The sequence below is a fragment of the Thermomyces dupontii genome (genome assembly GCF_041956625.1).
Source record: "Thermomyces dupontii strain NRRL 2155 unplaced genomic scaffold VTN31scaffold_7, whole genome shotgun sequence".
In the NCBI taxonomy this organism is placed as follows: Eukaryota; Fungi; Ascomycota; class Eurotiomycetes; order Eurotiales; family Trichocomaceae; genus Thermomyces; species Thermomyces dupontii.
Window position 1 is genome coordinate 102459 of NW_027192313.1, and position 16936 is coordinate 119394.

General features: G+C 54.0%; 6 protein-coding genes across 6 annotated transcripts; 2 read left to right on the forward strand and 4 right to left on the reverse strand.

Moving 5' to 3' along the window:
* Positions 1-64: 64 nt before the first annotated feature.
* On the reverse strand, positions 65-1534 carry VTN31DRAFT_6359 (uncharacterized protein; the record flags this gene model as incomplete). Its single annotated transcript, XM_069406960.1, has 3 exons — positions 65-192; positions 249-1033; positions 1095-1534. 3 exons carry the CDS (start codon positions 1532-1534, stop codon positions 65-67), a joined length of 1353 nt encoding a protein of 450 aa, XP_069258534.1.
* Positions 1535-4418: 2884 nt separating this feature from the next.
* Positions 4419-8630, forward strand: VTN31DRAFT_6360 (uncharacterized protein; the record flags this gene model as incomplete). The annotated part of the gene is made up of 5 exons (XM_069406962.1): positions 4419-4455; positions 4500-4638; positions 4699-4983; positions 5040-5647; positions 5701-8630. The coding sequence occupies 5 exons, from the start codon at positions 4419-4421 to the stop codon at positions 8628-8630; spliced, it is 3999 nt and encodes a 1332-aa protein (XP_069258535.1).
* Positions 8631-8984: 354 nt separating this feature from the next.
* VTN31DRAFT_6361 (uncharacterized protein) lies at positions 8985-9690 on the forward strand (the record flags this gene model as incomplete). The annotated part of the gene is made up of 2 exons (XM_069406963.1): positions 8985-9120; positions 9209-9690. The coding sequence occupies 2 exons, from the start codon at positions 8985-8987 to the stop codon at positions 9688-9690; spliced, it is 618 nt and encodes a 205-aa protein (XP_069258536.1).
* A 75-nt stretch (positions 9691-9765) lies between these two features.
* On the reverse strand, positions 9766-10974 carry VTN31DRAFT_6362 (uncharacterized protein; the record flags this gene model as incomplete). The annotated part of the gene is made up of 1 exon (XM_069406964.1): positions 9766-10974. The coding sequence occupies one exon, from the start codon at positions 10972-10974 to the stop codon at positions 9766-9768; it is 1209 nt and encodes a 402-aa protein (XP_069258537.1).
* Positions 10975-11673: 699 nt separating this feature from the next.
* On the reverse strand, positions 11674-13583 carry VTN31DRAFT_6363 (uncharacterized protein; the record flags this gene model as incomplete). The annotated part of the gene is made up of 3 exons (XM_069406965.1): positions 11674-11815; positions 11866-12860; positions 12948-13583. The coding sequence occupies 3 exons, from the start codon at positions 13581-13583 to the stop codon at positions 11674-11676; spliced, it is 1773 nt and encodes a 590-aa protein (XP_069258538.1).
* Positions 13584-13653: 70 nt separating this feature from the next.
* On the reverse strand, positions 13654-14311 carry VTN31DRAFT_6364 (uncharacterized protein; the record flags this gene model as incomplete). Its single annotated transcript, XM_069406966.1, has 2 exons — positions 13654-14120; positions 14179-14311. The coding sequence occupies 2 exons, from the start codon at positions 14309-14311 to the stop codon at positions 13654-13656; spliced, it is 600 nt and encodes a 199-aa protein (XP_069258539.1).
* Positions 14312-16936: the final 2625 nt, after the last annotated feature.

Below are 16936 nucleotides of genomic sequence, written 5' to 3' on the forward strand. Positions count from 1 at the left end.
TGAAGTTTGTATTTTACTTGAACAATCAAGTCTAGAATGCATGAAGCTTGATGGAAGACGAAACTCAAGCCTGCGGAGCCAGGCTGATGGACGGTTTCTCATAGTTGAACACCGCGAACAGATTCCGGAGGAAAACACCGCCATAGATTTGCAAGTTGAAGCCTTGATTCGACTGCAGGCCGCCGAAGCACACTACTCAAGTTAGTCTCCTTGATGAACCATGGGGATGCTATCTAAAGGGAACATACTCAGCTGGCCAGTCGTGATATCACGACCAACCGGCCCAAAGTTCATCGCCGACCCCGGAATTTCCACGTAGTGGTTCGGGCCTTGGCCGACCTGCACCTGCAGCGGCGGCAACTCGGCATTGCAGGGGAATCCAACACTGCCATCGCTGAACAACACCTGAGCTCCATCGACGTCCTGGTAGTAACCCTGAACGAGATCCGGGCTGCCCAGCATCAGCGTCGTACCCGTATCCACAATCGCGGTGGGCGTGATTTGGATGTCCTGCGCCTGGGCATCCTGTCCGCCGACCTTGAACCGCGGGGTGCTGATCTCCCAGTGTCCGCGCGAGTTATCCACGGAAACCTCGATCAGGTTGCCGGTGAACTTGGTCGGGTCGATGCGGCCAAACTCGTAGCTGCCGACGCCGCCGTTCTCGTCGCTCTTCAGGAGCACCGTCATCACCGGCTCGTCCAGATCCTGCACAAGGTTTTCGAAGAAGGTCTTTTGCGGGACGGGTTGGATGGTGTTGAGCGTGCCGAATGCGAGGCCGACCAGGCCGTCCGAGAGGACATCCTGCGTCAAGAGTCCAGACACGTCGGTGGCCAGCCCAATGGCCTGCCGTTCAACGGTGGAGCCACCAAAGTCGACCGTTTCAAATCCGACAATCCCTTCGGCGGCCGAGCCGTCGCCGTAGGTGATGCTGAAGGTGCTCCCGTTGAGGGGCTCAAAGGTCTCCGATAGGTTCGGATCGTATGCTTCGTGGCCAGCCCGGAGTTCCGGCGGCAAGGTCGTGCTAAACACCCAGCTACTCAAAACGTTAAAAAAACACTTTGGGACAGCCATTTCATGGGTATCAAACTCCTTACAAGTCGGACGAGCCCGTGTCGAGATTCAGCATCAAAGTCTGGCTCCCAACCCTCACCGGCGACAAGAAGAACCGGTCATCGATGGACTCGGCAGGGACCTCGCCCTCCTCGGATCCATCATCGTCATCAGCAGCTTCATTAGTCACGGTGTTGCCGGCAGCCCCGTTGCCAGTCGTCCCCTTGACATGCTTGGATACTATGCCGAGTTGAATGGCAGTATTAGTGGAAAGCCCAATGCCCTCTGCAGCAGACGTTGCGTTGTCCGGTGAGTGGATGCCGAACTTTCGATATGCGTATCTCAGCGCAGCCCGAGGATCCTGGTGGCGGTTCCCAGCAATGCCCTTGACCTGGAACGATCCTCGTTTCTTTGGGATTGCCGCGCTCCAAGCAACGGAAACGAGTAGAAAGAGCGTGAATAAGAAGGAAGCCGGTGCTTTCATGGTCAAAGGAGCGTGCGACGAGCAAGAGGAACGAGAGTTCGACGTTCAATGAGTGACAATGGCCGGTAGGTAAGTTCAATGTATCAACTCGAAATGAAGCTGTTCAATTCGACTCGGACACCTTGTCTCTGTCGAAAGCACAGCACGGTGTCCTTGGTAAGTCTCTACAGAGTCCTGCTCTGAACAAGAAGAAATTCAGAGACCAGCTCCGCAACAAGATGAACTAACTAGTTATAAACTTATAATGAATGAAGAAAAAAAATAAGAAGTGAATACTGTAATGTGTGAACAGAGCGAGCGAGATATTCAGCAAGATGTAGGCTTGTTACTTGTAGAGGCGAAGAAGTGCCCTGACGCCGTTGTTTGTACTCCAGAACTGGGGCATCTGTGAAGCCATCTAAGATTAGCTTCAAACAATGGCCTGCCCCGTTCAGCTGCGACAATGAGCCTTGTCTCGACCAGTATTGGAACGCATGCCTTGGCTGATGTCTTGTCCACGCACCCCGAGGCTCCATCGCATAAGAAAGGTATCTAAGATTCGGTTCACAATAGGGTTAACCCACAAACCAAAGCAGCCTGGAAAGGTACACATGTTGAACTGCTCAGGTTCCTGAGATTGGGTTAGGGCAAGGTCCAGGTCCACTGAACGGGTAAACTCTGCATGCCGAGACAATGATGGACGAATGGATGCTCAACATTGCGGCTTTAGCGGGGGATCTTAGCCTATATACTCAAGTCTCTCAAACCTAGCGTCTGAATCCTGAAACTCTTGAGATGTGGACAATGTAATCAACCTCTAGCCAACCGTTGCCGCAAGCTCGTGGGTGAATTACTCGCATAGCGCCTAACTTGGATATTTTTCACAGCTGATTCAGGTATGTATGAGTACGGGTTCGTAAGTCGATCAGGGGCTCTGGGTTCTGACAGACTTCGGGATATTGTCGGAAGAGGAGATTGGGAATCGAGAAGATTGACTGCCGACCGCCGAAAACAACTGAATTCAATGGAGTGCTGGACGAGTATTAGTCGATTGATCTATCGATGAAAAAGCATTGTCTGTACTGGGTATCGCACTCACAGAGGTACAATCTCTTGCAGTAAAATGGTATGAGATTCAAGACAGATTCTTCGAGTATTAGTTCCGAGTAAACACTCGTAGCCGACGGCGTTCATTGCAAGCACAATCGGGTGAGGTAAGTACTACATAAGTATCAGATCAAGTGTTCAGCACGGTTGATCAATTCTACTCAGTTCTCGGAAGTCTGCAAAATGCCGTAACTAGTACTAAACAGCTCGAGATGCTGTACAAGTACATGACCACCTTTTGTTGCCCTGCAAATGATTCCTTTGGACCCTTTCACTCTCACTCCGTCTCCGGCACTTATAGTTGACTGGGAATTTGGCGCTCACTGTCTGGAGATTTGCACTCGTACACCCTGAGCCTGGTTCCAGGCACCGAGTGTCTTCTGTACGAAGGGTCAGCTCTGGATTTCTATTTGATTCCTGTTCCGAGACAAAGGAGGGAACTGACAAGATAGGGATCCTTGGACGCTGTAGGGAACGATAAATTTCTCTACGTGGATGTTCACGAAGTCGGTCCCAGTAGTACTACTGACCCTTTACCTCCAACAATGAGTCAGTCTCCGTATCCTGCGTCGACCAATCCCAGCAAACACGCCCCAAAATCAATGGCCAGTCGCGAGGTCAACCGCCAAGGATTCTTGATCGGGCCAGATCAAGTCCCCGGTGCGACACCTGAAGACAAAGCTCGTGCAACATGTCCCAGCGGTTGTTTTCCCATTCATCCTTGGGGAGCAGGTACGCTAGAAAGTCATCATCAATCGACAGATCTTGGATGGTCAGGCAAGAAGGAGTGAGCTCCTATACCCATCGCGGAATTGATGGAAGCGACGGCCGTTCTCATCGGTGGCGGTAGTCGAGCACGGAGGAAATCAGCGGCGCGCTGTACGACGGTCTATATATGTGGAGGGAGAAACATGTGTGAGCATGTTTTGGGATGCGGAGCGCCATTGCGTCACATTACTATGTACAGGTCACCGCTTTAAGACGAGTCGCTCTCATACTGTACGAGCCAAGTGAACAACGAGCTCTGATGTTCCGCAATGGAGGGATACTGTATCGAGGTGTCTACGTCAACGTTGGCCAGGGCATTGTTGGTCTACTACTGAGCGGACGTTCCCGCAGGTGAAACAATTCTCCGTTGAATTCTAGGAAGATTGATGGTTGAGGATCACAGGTTCCATGTCCCTATAGTATGGAGTTTGTGTTTATATGCTTTTGTTTTATTGCTGACGCTGTCCACTGCAGAAGCCGGAATCCCACGTACATGAATTTCGCTCGAGCGAGTCAAGCATTTGAAGCATTCAACCAGACTTCATCAAACCGAGGAGGCTTTAGGCCTATAGTTTATGCGTTGTAACTGGTTAAAATTCAATCACTGAGCGGTGGTGGCAAGTGTTATCAAGTAATAGATTGTACTAGCAAGCGCAAGGAAGCGCAAGGAAGTAGCTTGGTCCATCATACGGTGTCATCATTGGACCATTTGTCGTTATTTTAGCAAATTTGAATCGCACGTAACGAAATAGACGGGTAATTACCCCGCACCTACCAACGAGTCAAGACACCTTCGAGTTGGTGATGAGTACTGTATGTATGTATGTACGAGAAGGTGGGCTGGACGCGGCTCTCCGGCCCGATGCGTGATGGGTCCCTTTCCGACATCGATCCACGGACCGAATTCAACTCGCTGCTCTACGGAACTGCAGGTTACGATTTCAGGGTGGACAGCCGGTAGGCTGGCCCACTGTATCGGACATTGAACTTGGAATCGAAAAAAAAATAATACTCTCTAATCCAGAGAAACATGGCTTCAGAAAAGCCATTAAGGATCCTATCGCTCGGTGCGTAATGCCAGTTTACTTGTGATTCCGCTGACCTTTCCAAGATGGTGGCGGAATCCAAGGCCTGTCCAGTCTTCTCATTCTTGAAAATATCATGGAGAAGATCCGCGATGCCAAAGGTCTGGATCATGTTCCGCGACCATGCGAGCACTTTGATTTGATCGGTGGCACAAGCACGGGCGGGTATTGTCAATTGTGTACTATTCATGATGCAGTACTACAGACTGCTGACGGAAGAGAAAGGATCATTGCAATAATGCTCGGGAGGTTACGGATGACAGTCGACGAGTGCATCCGCGCATATCGCAATGTCGCCCAACAAGTCTTTACCTCGAAACGGACCGCGATCCTACCCGGGCGGCCGTCGGGGGCTTTCTCCGCAACGGCGCTCGAGGAAGCAATCAAACAGACAATCCGGGAGTATTGTGTGGAGGCGGAATGCGTAGCTCGCCGGAGTCAAGGCAAGCAAACAATCGAATCGTGTAAGCATAGTGATATGCTCTTTCGGGACCAAACGTGCACAAAAACGTATGTTCTTGACCAAATCATACGACGCAAGAGAAGCGCCGGCTAACACACGGTAGAGCGGTCCTAGCGATTACCAAAGACAATGTCGACACGCTTCCCACCCTGTTCAAGACGTATGACACTTCGACTGCTTTCAGTTCATGCACCATCTGGCAGGTCGCACGAGCAACGTCAGCGGCAACCACTTTCTTTAAGCCCATCAAGCTCGGCCGGGATGAGATCGAGTTCATCGATGCCGGCTTTGGGTGCAACAACCCGTGTGAGATCCTGATCGACGAAGGCCGGCGGCAGTTCCCAGAACGCAGTCAATTGCGGGTTCTCAGCATTGGCACCGGTCTTGGTGATGTTGTCACCATCAAGGATTCGCGACTCTCCATCATCGATGCGTTGAAAGCAATGGCGACATCCTCCAAGAAAGTGGCGATCAGTCTGGACAACCGGTTCGGTGATGATGGCCAGTACTACCGCTTCAATGTCGACCAGGGGCTGCAAGACATTACGTTGTCGGACTGGGACAAGGCGAGCACTATCTCAGCGCACACTCATAATTATCTGGCCGAGAATCGGCGCGCTATTAACAAGTTTGTCGCCGGTCTTACCGGCATCATGCCGGCGGGAGGTGGACAACAACCAAGACCGGGAATTCCTTCAGTGAGGAAACCAGGTGAGTGTCCACAAACTGTTAGTGTAGCTCTTCCAATGCTGACTTCTCTTCAGAAGTCCACTTTTCTGTCTCTTTTGGTAGAAATAAAAACTTTGTTGGCCGAGAATCAATCCTGAAGGAACTTCTCTCGAAGATCCCTCCCGGTGCAGACGAAGATGACTGTCAACGAACTGCCATTGTCGGCCTTGGGGGTGTAGGGAAGACGCAGATCGCTCTTGAGGTAGCCTTTCGTGTCCACGAAAGGCATGCAGACTGCTCCGTGTTTTGGGTTCCGGCCATCAATGCCACCAGTTTTGAGAACGCGTACCGACACATTGGCCAGCTGTTGAAGGTCGGTGGGATTGATGAGGAGGACGCGGATGTCAAAACACTTGTGAAATCTGCACTTAGTGATGAAAGCATCGGCAGTTGGCTCCTGATCATTGACAACGCCGACGATCCAGACCTTTTCGAGGACATGGGCCTCGGCGAGTACCTCCCATTCAGTCTGAAAGGGTCCATATTATTTACGACGCGGAATCGAGAGATCATAAACAGCCTTGATATCCCTGACACCGACGTGATCGCGGTGGAGGGAATGAGCGAGGAGGATGCTCTCAAGCTGTTGAAGACGCATCTGACGGAGAATCTGATGCGCAACATGGAACGTACGACCCAACTTCTCGAGATGCTCGGATATCTGCCGCTCGCCATCCGACAAGCCGCCGCATACATGGCCAAGAAACGGGTCACGACGGCAAGGTACGTCGATCTTTGCGAGTCCAGCGACAAGAACTTGGTCAGCCTGCTGAGTCGGGACTTTGAGGACCGCCATCGATACAAGGGGATCCAGAATCCGGTGGCAACGACCTGGCTCATCTCCTTCCGCCAGATCGCCGAGCACGACTCTCTGGCTGCTGATTATTTGAAATTCATGTGCTTTCTGAGTGAAAAGGATATTCCGCAGTCTCTGCTGCCTCCAGCTGGGATGATCGATATGGAAGATGCGATTGGAACGCTTATAGCATATGCGTTTATCACCAAGCGAGAGGAGCCCGGCACATACGATATCCACCGGTTGGTTCGGCTGGCAATGCTGAATTGGCTGGAACAGGAGGGAGAACGCAAAGACTGGACGACGAATGTGCTGCACCGTCTTGTGGATGTGTTCCCGACACCCGAACACGAGAACAGAGGAATATGGTCAAGATACCTTCCGCATACACGATATGTCCTGGAGCATCCGGAGGACACAGACGGTGGAGAAGCCGAGCTTGTGTTCAAGGTTGGCACCGGCTTCGAGCTTCTCGGCCAATATCGCGAGGCCGAGAGGATGCAACGACGGGCGCTGGAAACCGCCGAGAAGGTGCTGGGTCCCAACAACACACAGACTTTGAGCCGTGCCAACGCCCTTGGCCTGGTTCTTCAGCGGCAGGGCCGGTACGAAGAGGCCCAGGCACTGCATCAGCGGGCGCTGGAAGAATACGAAAAGCAGCTGGGACCCGAGCACCCGGACACCCTCCAGAGCCTCAACAACCTCGCGCTGGCTCTGAAGCATAGGGATCGCTTGGAAGAGGCCGAGGAAATCTGTCGACGGGCGGTCAATGGGCAGGAGAAGGTTCTGGGACCCGATCATCCCCATACCATCCGCAGCGTCAACATCCTTGGTATTGTGCTAGATGACGAGGGCAAGTACGACGAGGCAGAGGCAATGTATCGACGGGTTCTGGAGCGGTTGACTAAGACGCTGGGGCCCGAGCACCCAAACACCCTCAGCAGCCTCCGGAACCTGGGCGGATCCCTTATGAACCTGGGCCGGTATGGCGAATCTGAGGCGATATTGCGACGGGCGCTGGAAGGACGGGAAAAGGTGCTGGGGATGGAACATCCGGACACGCTCAATAGCGTTGACGTTCTTGGCGCGGTTCTGCAGAGGCAGGAACGGTACGGAGATGCCGAGGCGATGTATCGACGGGCCCTAGAAGGAAATGAAAAGGTGCTCGGGAGTGAGCATCCCCATACTCTGACAACTGCCTCCAATCTCGGCATGGTTCTCCAGAGCCAAGGCCGGAACGCCGAAGCCGAGGCGATGCACCGACGAGCCTGGGAAGGACGGGCGAAAGTGCTTGGAAAAAACCATCCAGAAACCCTCGTGAGCAACGGCCATCTGGGCCTGGCACTCCAGCGGCAGGGCAGACTTCGGGAGGCAGAGTCCATGTACCGAGAGGTGCTCGAAGGGATGAGCACAGTTCTGGGGCCCGAGCACCCACTGACACTCGACACCGCCAACAATCTCGGCCAGGTTCTCCAATACCAGGGCCGATACGCGGAGGCCGAGGCGATGTTTCAGCGTGCACTGTGGGGACGTGCAAAGGTGTTGGGATTTGACGACCCAAACACCAAGATGAGCATCGACTGTCTCGCCCAGATATTCCAGGAGCAGGAGAAGTACCTGGAGGCAGAGCAGATGTTCCGCGAGCTGCTCGTGGAGATGGGATCGGAGCTAGGGCCGGAGCATCACGTTACTCTGGACACGGAAAACGATCTCGCCATGGTTCTCCAGGACCAGGGCGAGTACCCGGGAGCCGAGGTATTGCTCCGACGGGTGCTGGAGCGACGAGAGCGAGTGCTGGGGCCTGATCATCCCGACACGCGCAAAGCCGCCAACAATCTCGGGCTAGCCCTGTACAACCAGGAGCGGGATGAGGAGGCCGAGGAGCTGTACCGGTGGGCCCTTGACGGGCTGGAGCAGACACTTGGGCCGGAGCATCCTGACACGCTCAAAGCCGTCAACGGTCTCTGTCTAGCCTTGCAAAGCCAGGAGCGGTACGAGGAGGCCGAGTCATTGTATCGGTGGGCTCTTGAAGGACTGGAGAAGATTGTCGGGCCCGAGCATCCTAACACGGCAAAAGTCGTGGAAAATCTCATCTCTGTCCTCGAAAGCCAGGGAAAGGACGAGGAAGTTCGTCATGTACTCCAAAGTATGGGTTACTTGAGTGATTGATCCAGGGCAAAAAGATAACAGGGTATAAACGGATATACTGTGACCAAAACAGGAATTAGATAACTGTAATGCGGAATCACGGCGGGCATCCCCATAGAAGACTCCGAGCGACTGGGCGTCGGGCGATGGAGATGAAATGAACGATTCGATTTGGCCCCCGCAAAAGTTATTCAAGCCGCAAGCCCGTTCAAATACAAAGGAAAGTAGGCTATGCGATGCAAAATAATAATAAAAGAACGACCTCCTCCATCCCAACCCATCATCGATCAAGAATCACACCCCTCCCAAGCTACAAAATCGCAAGAACCCAATCGATAGCGTGAGAGAAAAGAGGCGAAATCAAACCGAACAGCAATGGGGAATCACGGCGACGAAGTTCACTACCCTCCTTACACCCCCATCGCCAGCCTTGGACAAGAACTCGGCATCCTTTTCGCATTTTCCAGTGCCTGCATCTTGACCGTCGTCATATATGCCATCTTCTGGCAAGGTACTACTTTCCCATCACTTCCCTCAGCCCAAACCACCCCAGCTGACCTTTTGTACTTTTTTTTTTTTTTTTTTTTTTTTTTTTCAAGCTGCACAAAAACGCGCCGCCATCAAAGACGAAGAACGCCGTCGCGATCTCCACGCCCGCGGCTTCCACCACGAACGAGGCGGATATCATGAAAAAGTGCTGGGTCAGTTCCAAGCGCGCAGTCTCGAGGCGCGTACGCAAGGGCAATCATTACGATTCTTGACACAGCCGACGGGGATCCTAAACAGCGATAATGATAACGATGACAACTATCATCCGAGTGGAGGGTATAATCAGGCTCAGCGGGAGATGCACCAGATGCAGAATGGCGGCGCCGGTTCCAACAGCGCCGCGGGGAATGCAGGGAGTGCGAGGAACAGGGTGGTGGATGCGTCGACGGTGCTGCGCTCGCAGTCGGTTTCGCAGCATCCGGGAGGAGAGGATAGCCTTGGGCCGATGAGGACGTACTCGCACGGTACGGAGATTCAAATGATGAGGTCGTATTCGCATAGCACAGAGATCAACCCGAGCGATACCCTTTGATTGGAATTTTCGGTTTCGGAAACATGTAACTCTAGGTACATAGGTAATTACGGTTCATCACAAATGAGTCTGGTTCTAATTCACGTTAATCATATTATTGAAACATGAAGCTTCCTCCCACCCCTTTGTCCATCGAAGACTTCCCGCGACAACCACCATCACCGCCAACGCTCCCGCAATGCTTCCTCCGCCGTAGAGATACCCCTCTCTGCGCCTCAACGCGGTGACTTCCACAACAAACGTACTCACCGTGGTCAAACACCCGCAAAACCCATCCATCACGCCCTGCAAGACATGACAAGCGACATGCACGCGAGCGATTCGCGGCACATGCTGCAGATCCAGACTCACGCCGAGCACCAACGTGCCGAGGACATTCACCGCAAACGTACCCAGCGGAAAACTCTTGCGTCGCGGGTTCAGCCATCGAGAGACGTAGTACCGGAGGAGACACCCCGGCGGGGCAAACACCAGCGCAAATAGCACGGAGCTGCGCCAGTAGTAGTTCTGCGATGTCGGCGCGAGCCAGACAGCGAGGAGGATCGTAGCAAGCCATGATGTCCACCCCAGCACGATTCCCAAGGAAGAAAGGATGAGCGAATAATAATAGAGCTTTCGAGGACCAGCGCATCGCGGCCAGAATACCGCCCTCACCACCATCGCAACATGCCCGCCCAAATACAACCCCGCGATACTCAACCCAACCGTGAGCGCGATCACCGCCGCGACCGCCATCACACTATCCCCTCGACCCCTGTTCCGGATGAAAGTGATAGTATGCCCCATCGAATCCCCCGGCGGTAACTCATTGGCCAACGCCAGAAACATATCCCGCGCAAAACTCGAGAACGACGTCGTCGACCCGCAGAACCCCGTCGTGAGGCCGACGTAGAGCGGCACAAGACTAGTACTAGTTCTCAACCTCGTCGGCGCATTCTCATTCTCACGGTTGTTGGTATTCCGATGATTCTGCGTCGGTGGCGCCTCCTCTGCCTTCGGTCGCAATTCGACCAACCCACCCATCACGACACACCCCGCGACATTCGCCCAGAGAACGCCCGTCGTCACGGGCGCGTTCGGGTAAGTTGTCAGCGCTTGCAACCCAAGACGCGCGAGCGTGCCGAGGATGGAGAAGAAGATGAGGCATGACACGGTGCTGAGCGTGTTCCATGCTGCGGACTCTCCAAGTTTGCCGAGTCTCGGGCTGCGTGCAGTTGTAGTAGGTTCCGGCTCGGGTGTCGAGAGGGTCGCCGCGGTGGATGATGATGGTTCATGCGCTGCCATTGAGGATGGGAGGCGGTTGCTTCCGTTCCGCGTTCTTTATCGGCGGCATGGTGATGTTTGTTGCTGGAGTTGGGGTGAAGTTCTGCAAAATCCATCGGGAGTTGAAGTGTGGTGCATTGAAATGTCACCACTCGATCCTTTTGGAGCCCACCTACGTGGCCTACTAATCGGCTTTCAAGAATCAATGCAAACCTAATTATTGCTAACCGGCTCTATAAGACATCAATTCGCGTAGTGTACATGGCATCATCCAACATTAGAGAGGAGAGCCGGGAGGTCATCCACAGCCATGCCATAAAACATCACAGACTAACAACGAAAGCGGTATCAACAAGCACATGCAAACATTAGGCGATTAAGTATCAAAAAAAAGCACAGGAACACAGGACCAGCCAGGTGTCGACCCTGTTTGCCTTGCTAACCCAAAACCAACGCGCACTGACCGGACTCCTGTGGACGCTGACGAAACCAAGCAAGCAAACCCAATGCAAAAAAACAGCAAAAACAGACAAAACTCAGCATGAACAAATGAACAAAACAAACGCAAAACGATTACCTGAGGGCGAGTGCCCACGCGTATTCCATCAATCAACAAACTCGGAATCATGACAAACAGCAGGAAAAGCGGCCCAGACCAAGATTTCTCTCTGGCCGAGCAAAAGAGTGACGCGAAAATAGAGAAAAATCTCATGTGTGGCACTAGTATGCAGTGCCGACACTCGCAAGTCCCTTGGTAGACATGGGATTGAATGGCTGGTCTTTGGTCACCTGCAGCGAATCCTCATATCCAACCAGAGCCTGCGCATGGAGCTTGAAGGATTCGCCCATGAGCTTGGTAATCCTACAATCGTTAGCAGACGTCAAAAGAAAAACGGGGAATGATCAACATACCCCCAGACAACAACCCCGTCGAGGATGTTGCCCCACACACGGGCTACCGTCGAGCTGAGCTTGCCAAAGGCATCGATGGCATCGTCATCGAACAGATTGCGCACCTTGCTGTAGAGGCGAAGCTCGTCGTCCGAAACGGGCTCTCCATCATGTTCCAGACGGTAGAGCCAGAGACTCAAGATCACCATCAAATCGAGACCGCACAAGGGATGCTCGACACTCCAGTTGGTGGCCGACGTCGTGGCCACCCAATTGATGCCCTGCACGGCGGCGATCTCCATGCATTCAAAGCACTGTTCGATGACCTTGTTCATCTCCGTCGAGCGGTTGACCTTGTCGCGCGCCACAGTCATGGCCGCAGCCACTTCATAGGACGAGTGGTAGCGCATCGCCTCCTGCACCGACTTCAGGTCCACCTCCAACCGCGCGCGCGTATTGCGGTAGACAGCCATCGAGTTGAAGATCAGCGGATGGCCCTTGTGCGGAGTGCTCAGCGGCACCACAATGGTCTCCGGCTCGCAGACGTCGAGCGACTGCTCCCACGTCTCCAACGCGAGTCGCAGCTTGTATTCGGTGACGACGTCTTGCAGGGCCTCGAAGCTGCGCTTGTGGCTCCACACCTGCAGGAACAGCGCGTTGATCATGACGCGCGTCGCAAACGCACTGTACCGGGTCTGCTCGCCCTGGAACAGACGATCGTGCGCCTCGCGGACGCTGATCACCGTCGAGGACGCCAGGCTGCGCTGCCAGGATTCCTCGTCGCTCGGCTCGAGACTCCACAGCGACTCGGACGACGGCAGCTCGAGGCTGTCGAGCTCATCCAGGCTCATCGCGGGGGTATGGTTGAAGGTCAGAGTCAGCAAGCCAAAGAAGATGTACACGGCGTAGTACGTCCGGCGGCACGACTCGTCCTCGATCCATTCCTCCCGTGTGGGCGGGCGACCTTCCCGAGCTTCAGTTCGCAGCTTCAGCTGATAGCGGTTTCCGGCGACCATCTACAAAAGTCAGCACCGGTTTCATTGAAGAGGACGCACAAACAAAAACCGGAAAAAAAAAAAAAAAAAAAAAAAAAAAACTTAAACGTTTGCGAGCAAGCTCTTGATCGAACAAGTCCACTCCAGGCCCTTGGGATCGCCACTCCAGCTCTCAAACGCCATGTTTAGCAGCGTGCTTTGCATGGCCCAGAGCGGGCACTTGCGTGAGTCAAAGTTGTCCTTTTGCTGGAGGAACTGATTCACCAGCATCTTGGAGCCCACGTGCAGCATAAAAGCATCTTCCCGCTCGAATGCGTAGAGGGCTCCGATGGACAGCACTGCCAACAACAATGGCGGAGAGGTCTTTGTGGGGTTGAACGACCCAACGTGCAAGAAAGGCAGGTGATGGTGATATAGATTGAAGTACGTCGAGAGGTACTTGTTGAGAGAAGCCGTGGATGGCAATTCGAAGCCCTCGGGCAGACTGGACAGCGTGTCAGCAGACTGGATGCGGTCAACAATCATCTGCCGCTCCACGTCATTGGCCACTTGCGGGGGCTTGGGCGAGCTCAGGGCCTGGCTGGGACCCGGCGAGCGACGGTAATTCACGGGGCTGACGGGACCCGTCATGGAAGGATAAGGCGACAGGGCGTTCGGCGTCGAGTTGCCCGACACCGGCAGCGAGTCGACAAAGGAGTGCAACGACGGGGCCAGAGCGTCCCGCACCGACAGGTTGCGCTCCATGGAGATGGAGGCGAGCGACGGCCCGGCCTCGTGCGAGGAGGAGGCGGCCGCGGTGGAATGATGCTTGGTGTCAATGGGCGACATCAGCGTATCCCAGGGCATCTGCGGCGAGGGTCGCATTGCCGGACAGGTAGCTGACGGAGGACGGTTCATGCAGGAGCGAGCCGCGGTCAGGCGAGAAGGACGGATCCGAGCCGGTCCGGTCCTGGGCGTGACCTGTTGCGGCGGCAGCGGCCTTGTGTTGGAAATCTGTCATCAACATGGCAGCAGTTTGAAGGTCGACCATACCATCGCTGCTCGCCTCGATCTGCTCCAAGGTGGTTGGGTCGATGGTGATTGATGGTTTGGTGGCCTGCGCAGGGGCAGACGACGACGACGCCTTGTTCGCGCCTGCATTGCCGCCACGGCGGCGGCTCTCGCTTGCGAGGGGGACCCCGCCATCCTTGGCATGGACGGTGCGGTCATGACGAAGGAGCAGATCTCGCCGTACAAAGGTGCTCCGACATTTCTGGCACTTGAAGGGCCGCTCTTTGGTGTCTATTGTTGTGCGCGTTAGCTTTGACGGCTCAGGGCTGATATGGAATGGATGACTTACGAGATCGTTCGTGTCGGCTGCGGTGTTCGCTGCGACTGAAGGCGCGATTGCAGAACTGGCACTTGTACTTCTTTTCCGGCGCAGAGGTCTTCTTGGCCGGCGAGTTGGTAGCGGCAGTCACAGTGGGAGCCATCTCCACGTCGAGGCCGTTGAGGGACGTGTTATTGCGGTCGAGGTGTTGAACTCCACGACGAGGCTATTAGCCGGACCGAGGGCTCGCACTGCGCCTGAAGACGACTAAACGACTGGTGCGATCGTGGTTGCGGTCTGGTCATTCCTTGCGGGGGAAACGGTGGTCAAGAACGTCACTGAAGGGGGGGGCGAGACGGGCGGTTGTGGGCGATGAGGGGGGAACAACGGGGGGGGAGGAGGGGGAGGGAGGAAAAAGTCCAGCCACAGGCGGACGGGGGGAAAAGGTATTAAGAAAAGAGAAGAAGAGAACAAGAAGGGAGAACTGATGTGTAATATTCTTGTTCTTTTTTTTTTTTTTTTTTTTCAAGTAGTATGTGTGTGGAGGGAGGGGAAAGAAAGGACGGGAGAGTCAAGGGGGGATGGAGAGGAAAAAAAAAAGGGAGAAACAGAGAAAAGGAAGAGAGGGGCGGGCAAAGGAACGCGGGCCGTGGGCACAAGACCTGTTTTGCCGGTGCCCAGAGTCGCGAACTGGCTCTCCCCCGGAGACAGCCGAATCAGAGGGGCGGCGGGGTTGCCAGGTCAGAAAGGGGCCGTCTTGGGACACGCACCTGAGCCTCGGGCCACGCACCGCTGCCCTAACCATTGTGCCCTAAAACCCGTCCCGAATGGGTAAACCAACGAACACGCTAGTTACCTTCAAAATTTAGGATCCATTACGGAGTAATTACGACGAACTAAACCCCAGTTGGCCGGGTTCCGTGCGACACATCTTCCCTCTCTTCATCAATTGATCTCCTATAAATCACAGCAGAATGCAGAGGCGATGGAGAGAATCAGAGTTTTCAGTCGGAAATTCTTCGACCGAAATTCAGGATTCAGGAATGAAAGCCAGACCGCCCAGCCTCGCGCACCGCCATATTCCTTATCCTTACCTGCAACCCAGCCATGGACTAACCTCTCTTGGATTAGAGGCTTGGGCTCATAAAACTTAACCGCCTCTTTGGAGGAAGCCCCTCCAAAGTCCATCAACCATTCAAACCCCTCCAGGCCCTCCTGCAGCCCTCCAGACTCCAATAACATAACTAGTTAATATATGTATAACTAGGTACATAGGTTAGGTGCCAGCTGACTTCCCGACCAGCCCCCAAAAATTGCCATGCAGACCGTCTGTTGACCAGCCAACCCGGCTCCCCTGATCCTCCCAGCACACTGGTTTCACGAGCTTTCTGTCTCAGTTTGCCATCCATCAGTCACGCACCCCGAGTCCTGACAGTCGGACTTTGGCCCCTCCCCCTCTTCGACTCCTATCGATAGGGTACTTCTGTACTGTAGTACTCCGTACATACTGTATGTACAGTAGCAACTTCTTACACTGCCTGTCCCTGAAACGGAAATGCAAGTCTCCTTCATACCTCTAAACCTACCTACCTACTACCTAGTTCAGACGGTGTTCGGTCGACATGGAGAGCAAACAGAATCAAAGTGGGTGGTTAACTTCGTCCGGAATACTCCGTACATACAGAGCATTCCGGAGAAAGATGCCCAGCTCCGAAGTCCAGTTCTCCTGGTCCTCTGTCCTCAAACCGAACCCGACTGGAATCTTGATTTGAGTGGACCGACTCTTCTGCCCCGTTCGCCTCACTCCGGCCTAAAGCGACGGGATCTGTCCACGTAATCAACTGGTTCGGTCGACTGCACAACCAGAAACCGAACATGAGCCCGACCTTTCTGTGCTCTGGCGCGGAAGACAGCTTGATTGGGAGCATGGTGACCCTCACCGCTTCAATCACACCAATCTGCATCCGAATCTCGCGGTGAAGCATCTCGACTCAGACTTTCCTCCCCCACTGATAACTTAGCAACGGAAGGCCCACAGAATCGGGCTCTTGGTCCCCGTTTCTCGGGAACGGGAAGAGCCGAGGCCCAGCCACCGCCAGAACAAGCGCAGTGCCACTGTGGAGTTGATCAACTCCAGCATGCCTCATAGCCATGCAGAAAGAGAAAGCAAGCAACATTCAGCAGCAGCCAGTCCGAGTCCAATTAGTTTTACTGCACCCTTGGTGATTTGACTGTGAAAATAACCTCTGTAACCGGAGTACTAGACGTGGTGTTTGGCCGCGTTCTCGCCAAATGCAGCCGCATGGGTCCTCCAACATCCACGCCGTTCCGCCAGGACAAATCGGAACGGGTGCTGCTGCAGCAACTGCTGCAGGACAACTGACCGAAAGATCCAAGGGACCGTTCCTGATTGACTGGCGGGAGTGGCGGGTAATGTATCCGGTGCATCAGAACAGGAGCTTTTTAACTTTTAGACACAGTGATTTCTGAATTGGAGAGCAACGATTCGATCAAGGTCCTGGTCGATGGCGCGCTACGTATGCAGTTGGAGCCTAGGTTCACCCGTTAGACTCTGTAGTACGGAGTACCGACAGGGCGGTCAAGATGGCCTAGCACACACACAAAAAAAAAAAAAAAAGTCAACAGAAGCGACTGTATCTAACTACTCGACTCTATGTCAATTAAAGCAAGAAGCCAGAAAGACAGCGGTGAGGGAAAGAAAAGTCACCATCGGAATTGGCCGGAAGCTCCTCCCCCTGATCATCAGGTTACATGCTCTGGAACCAAC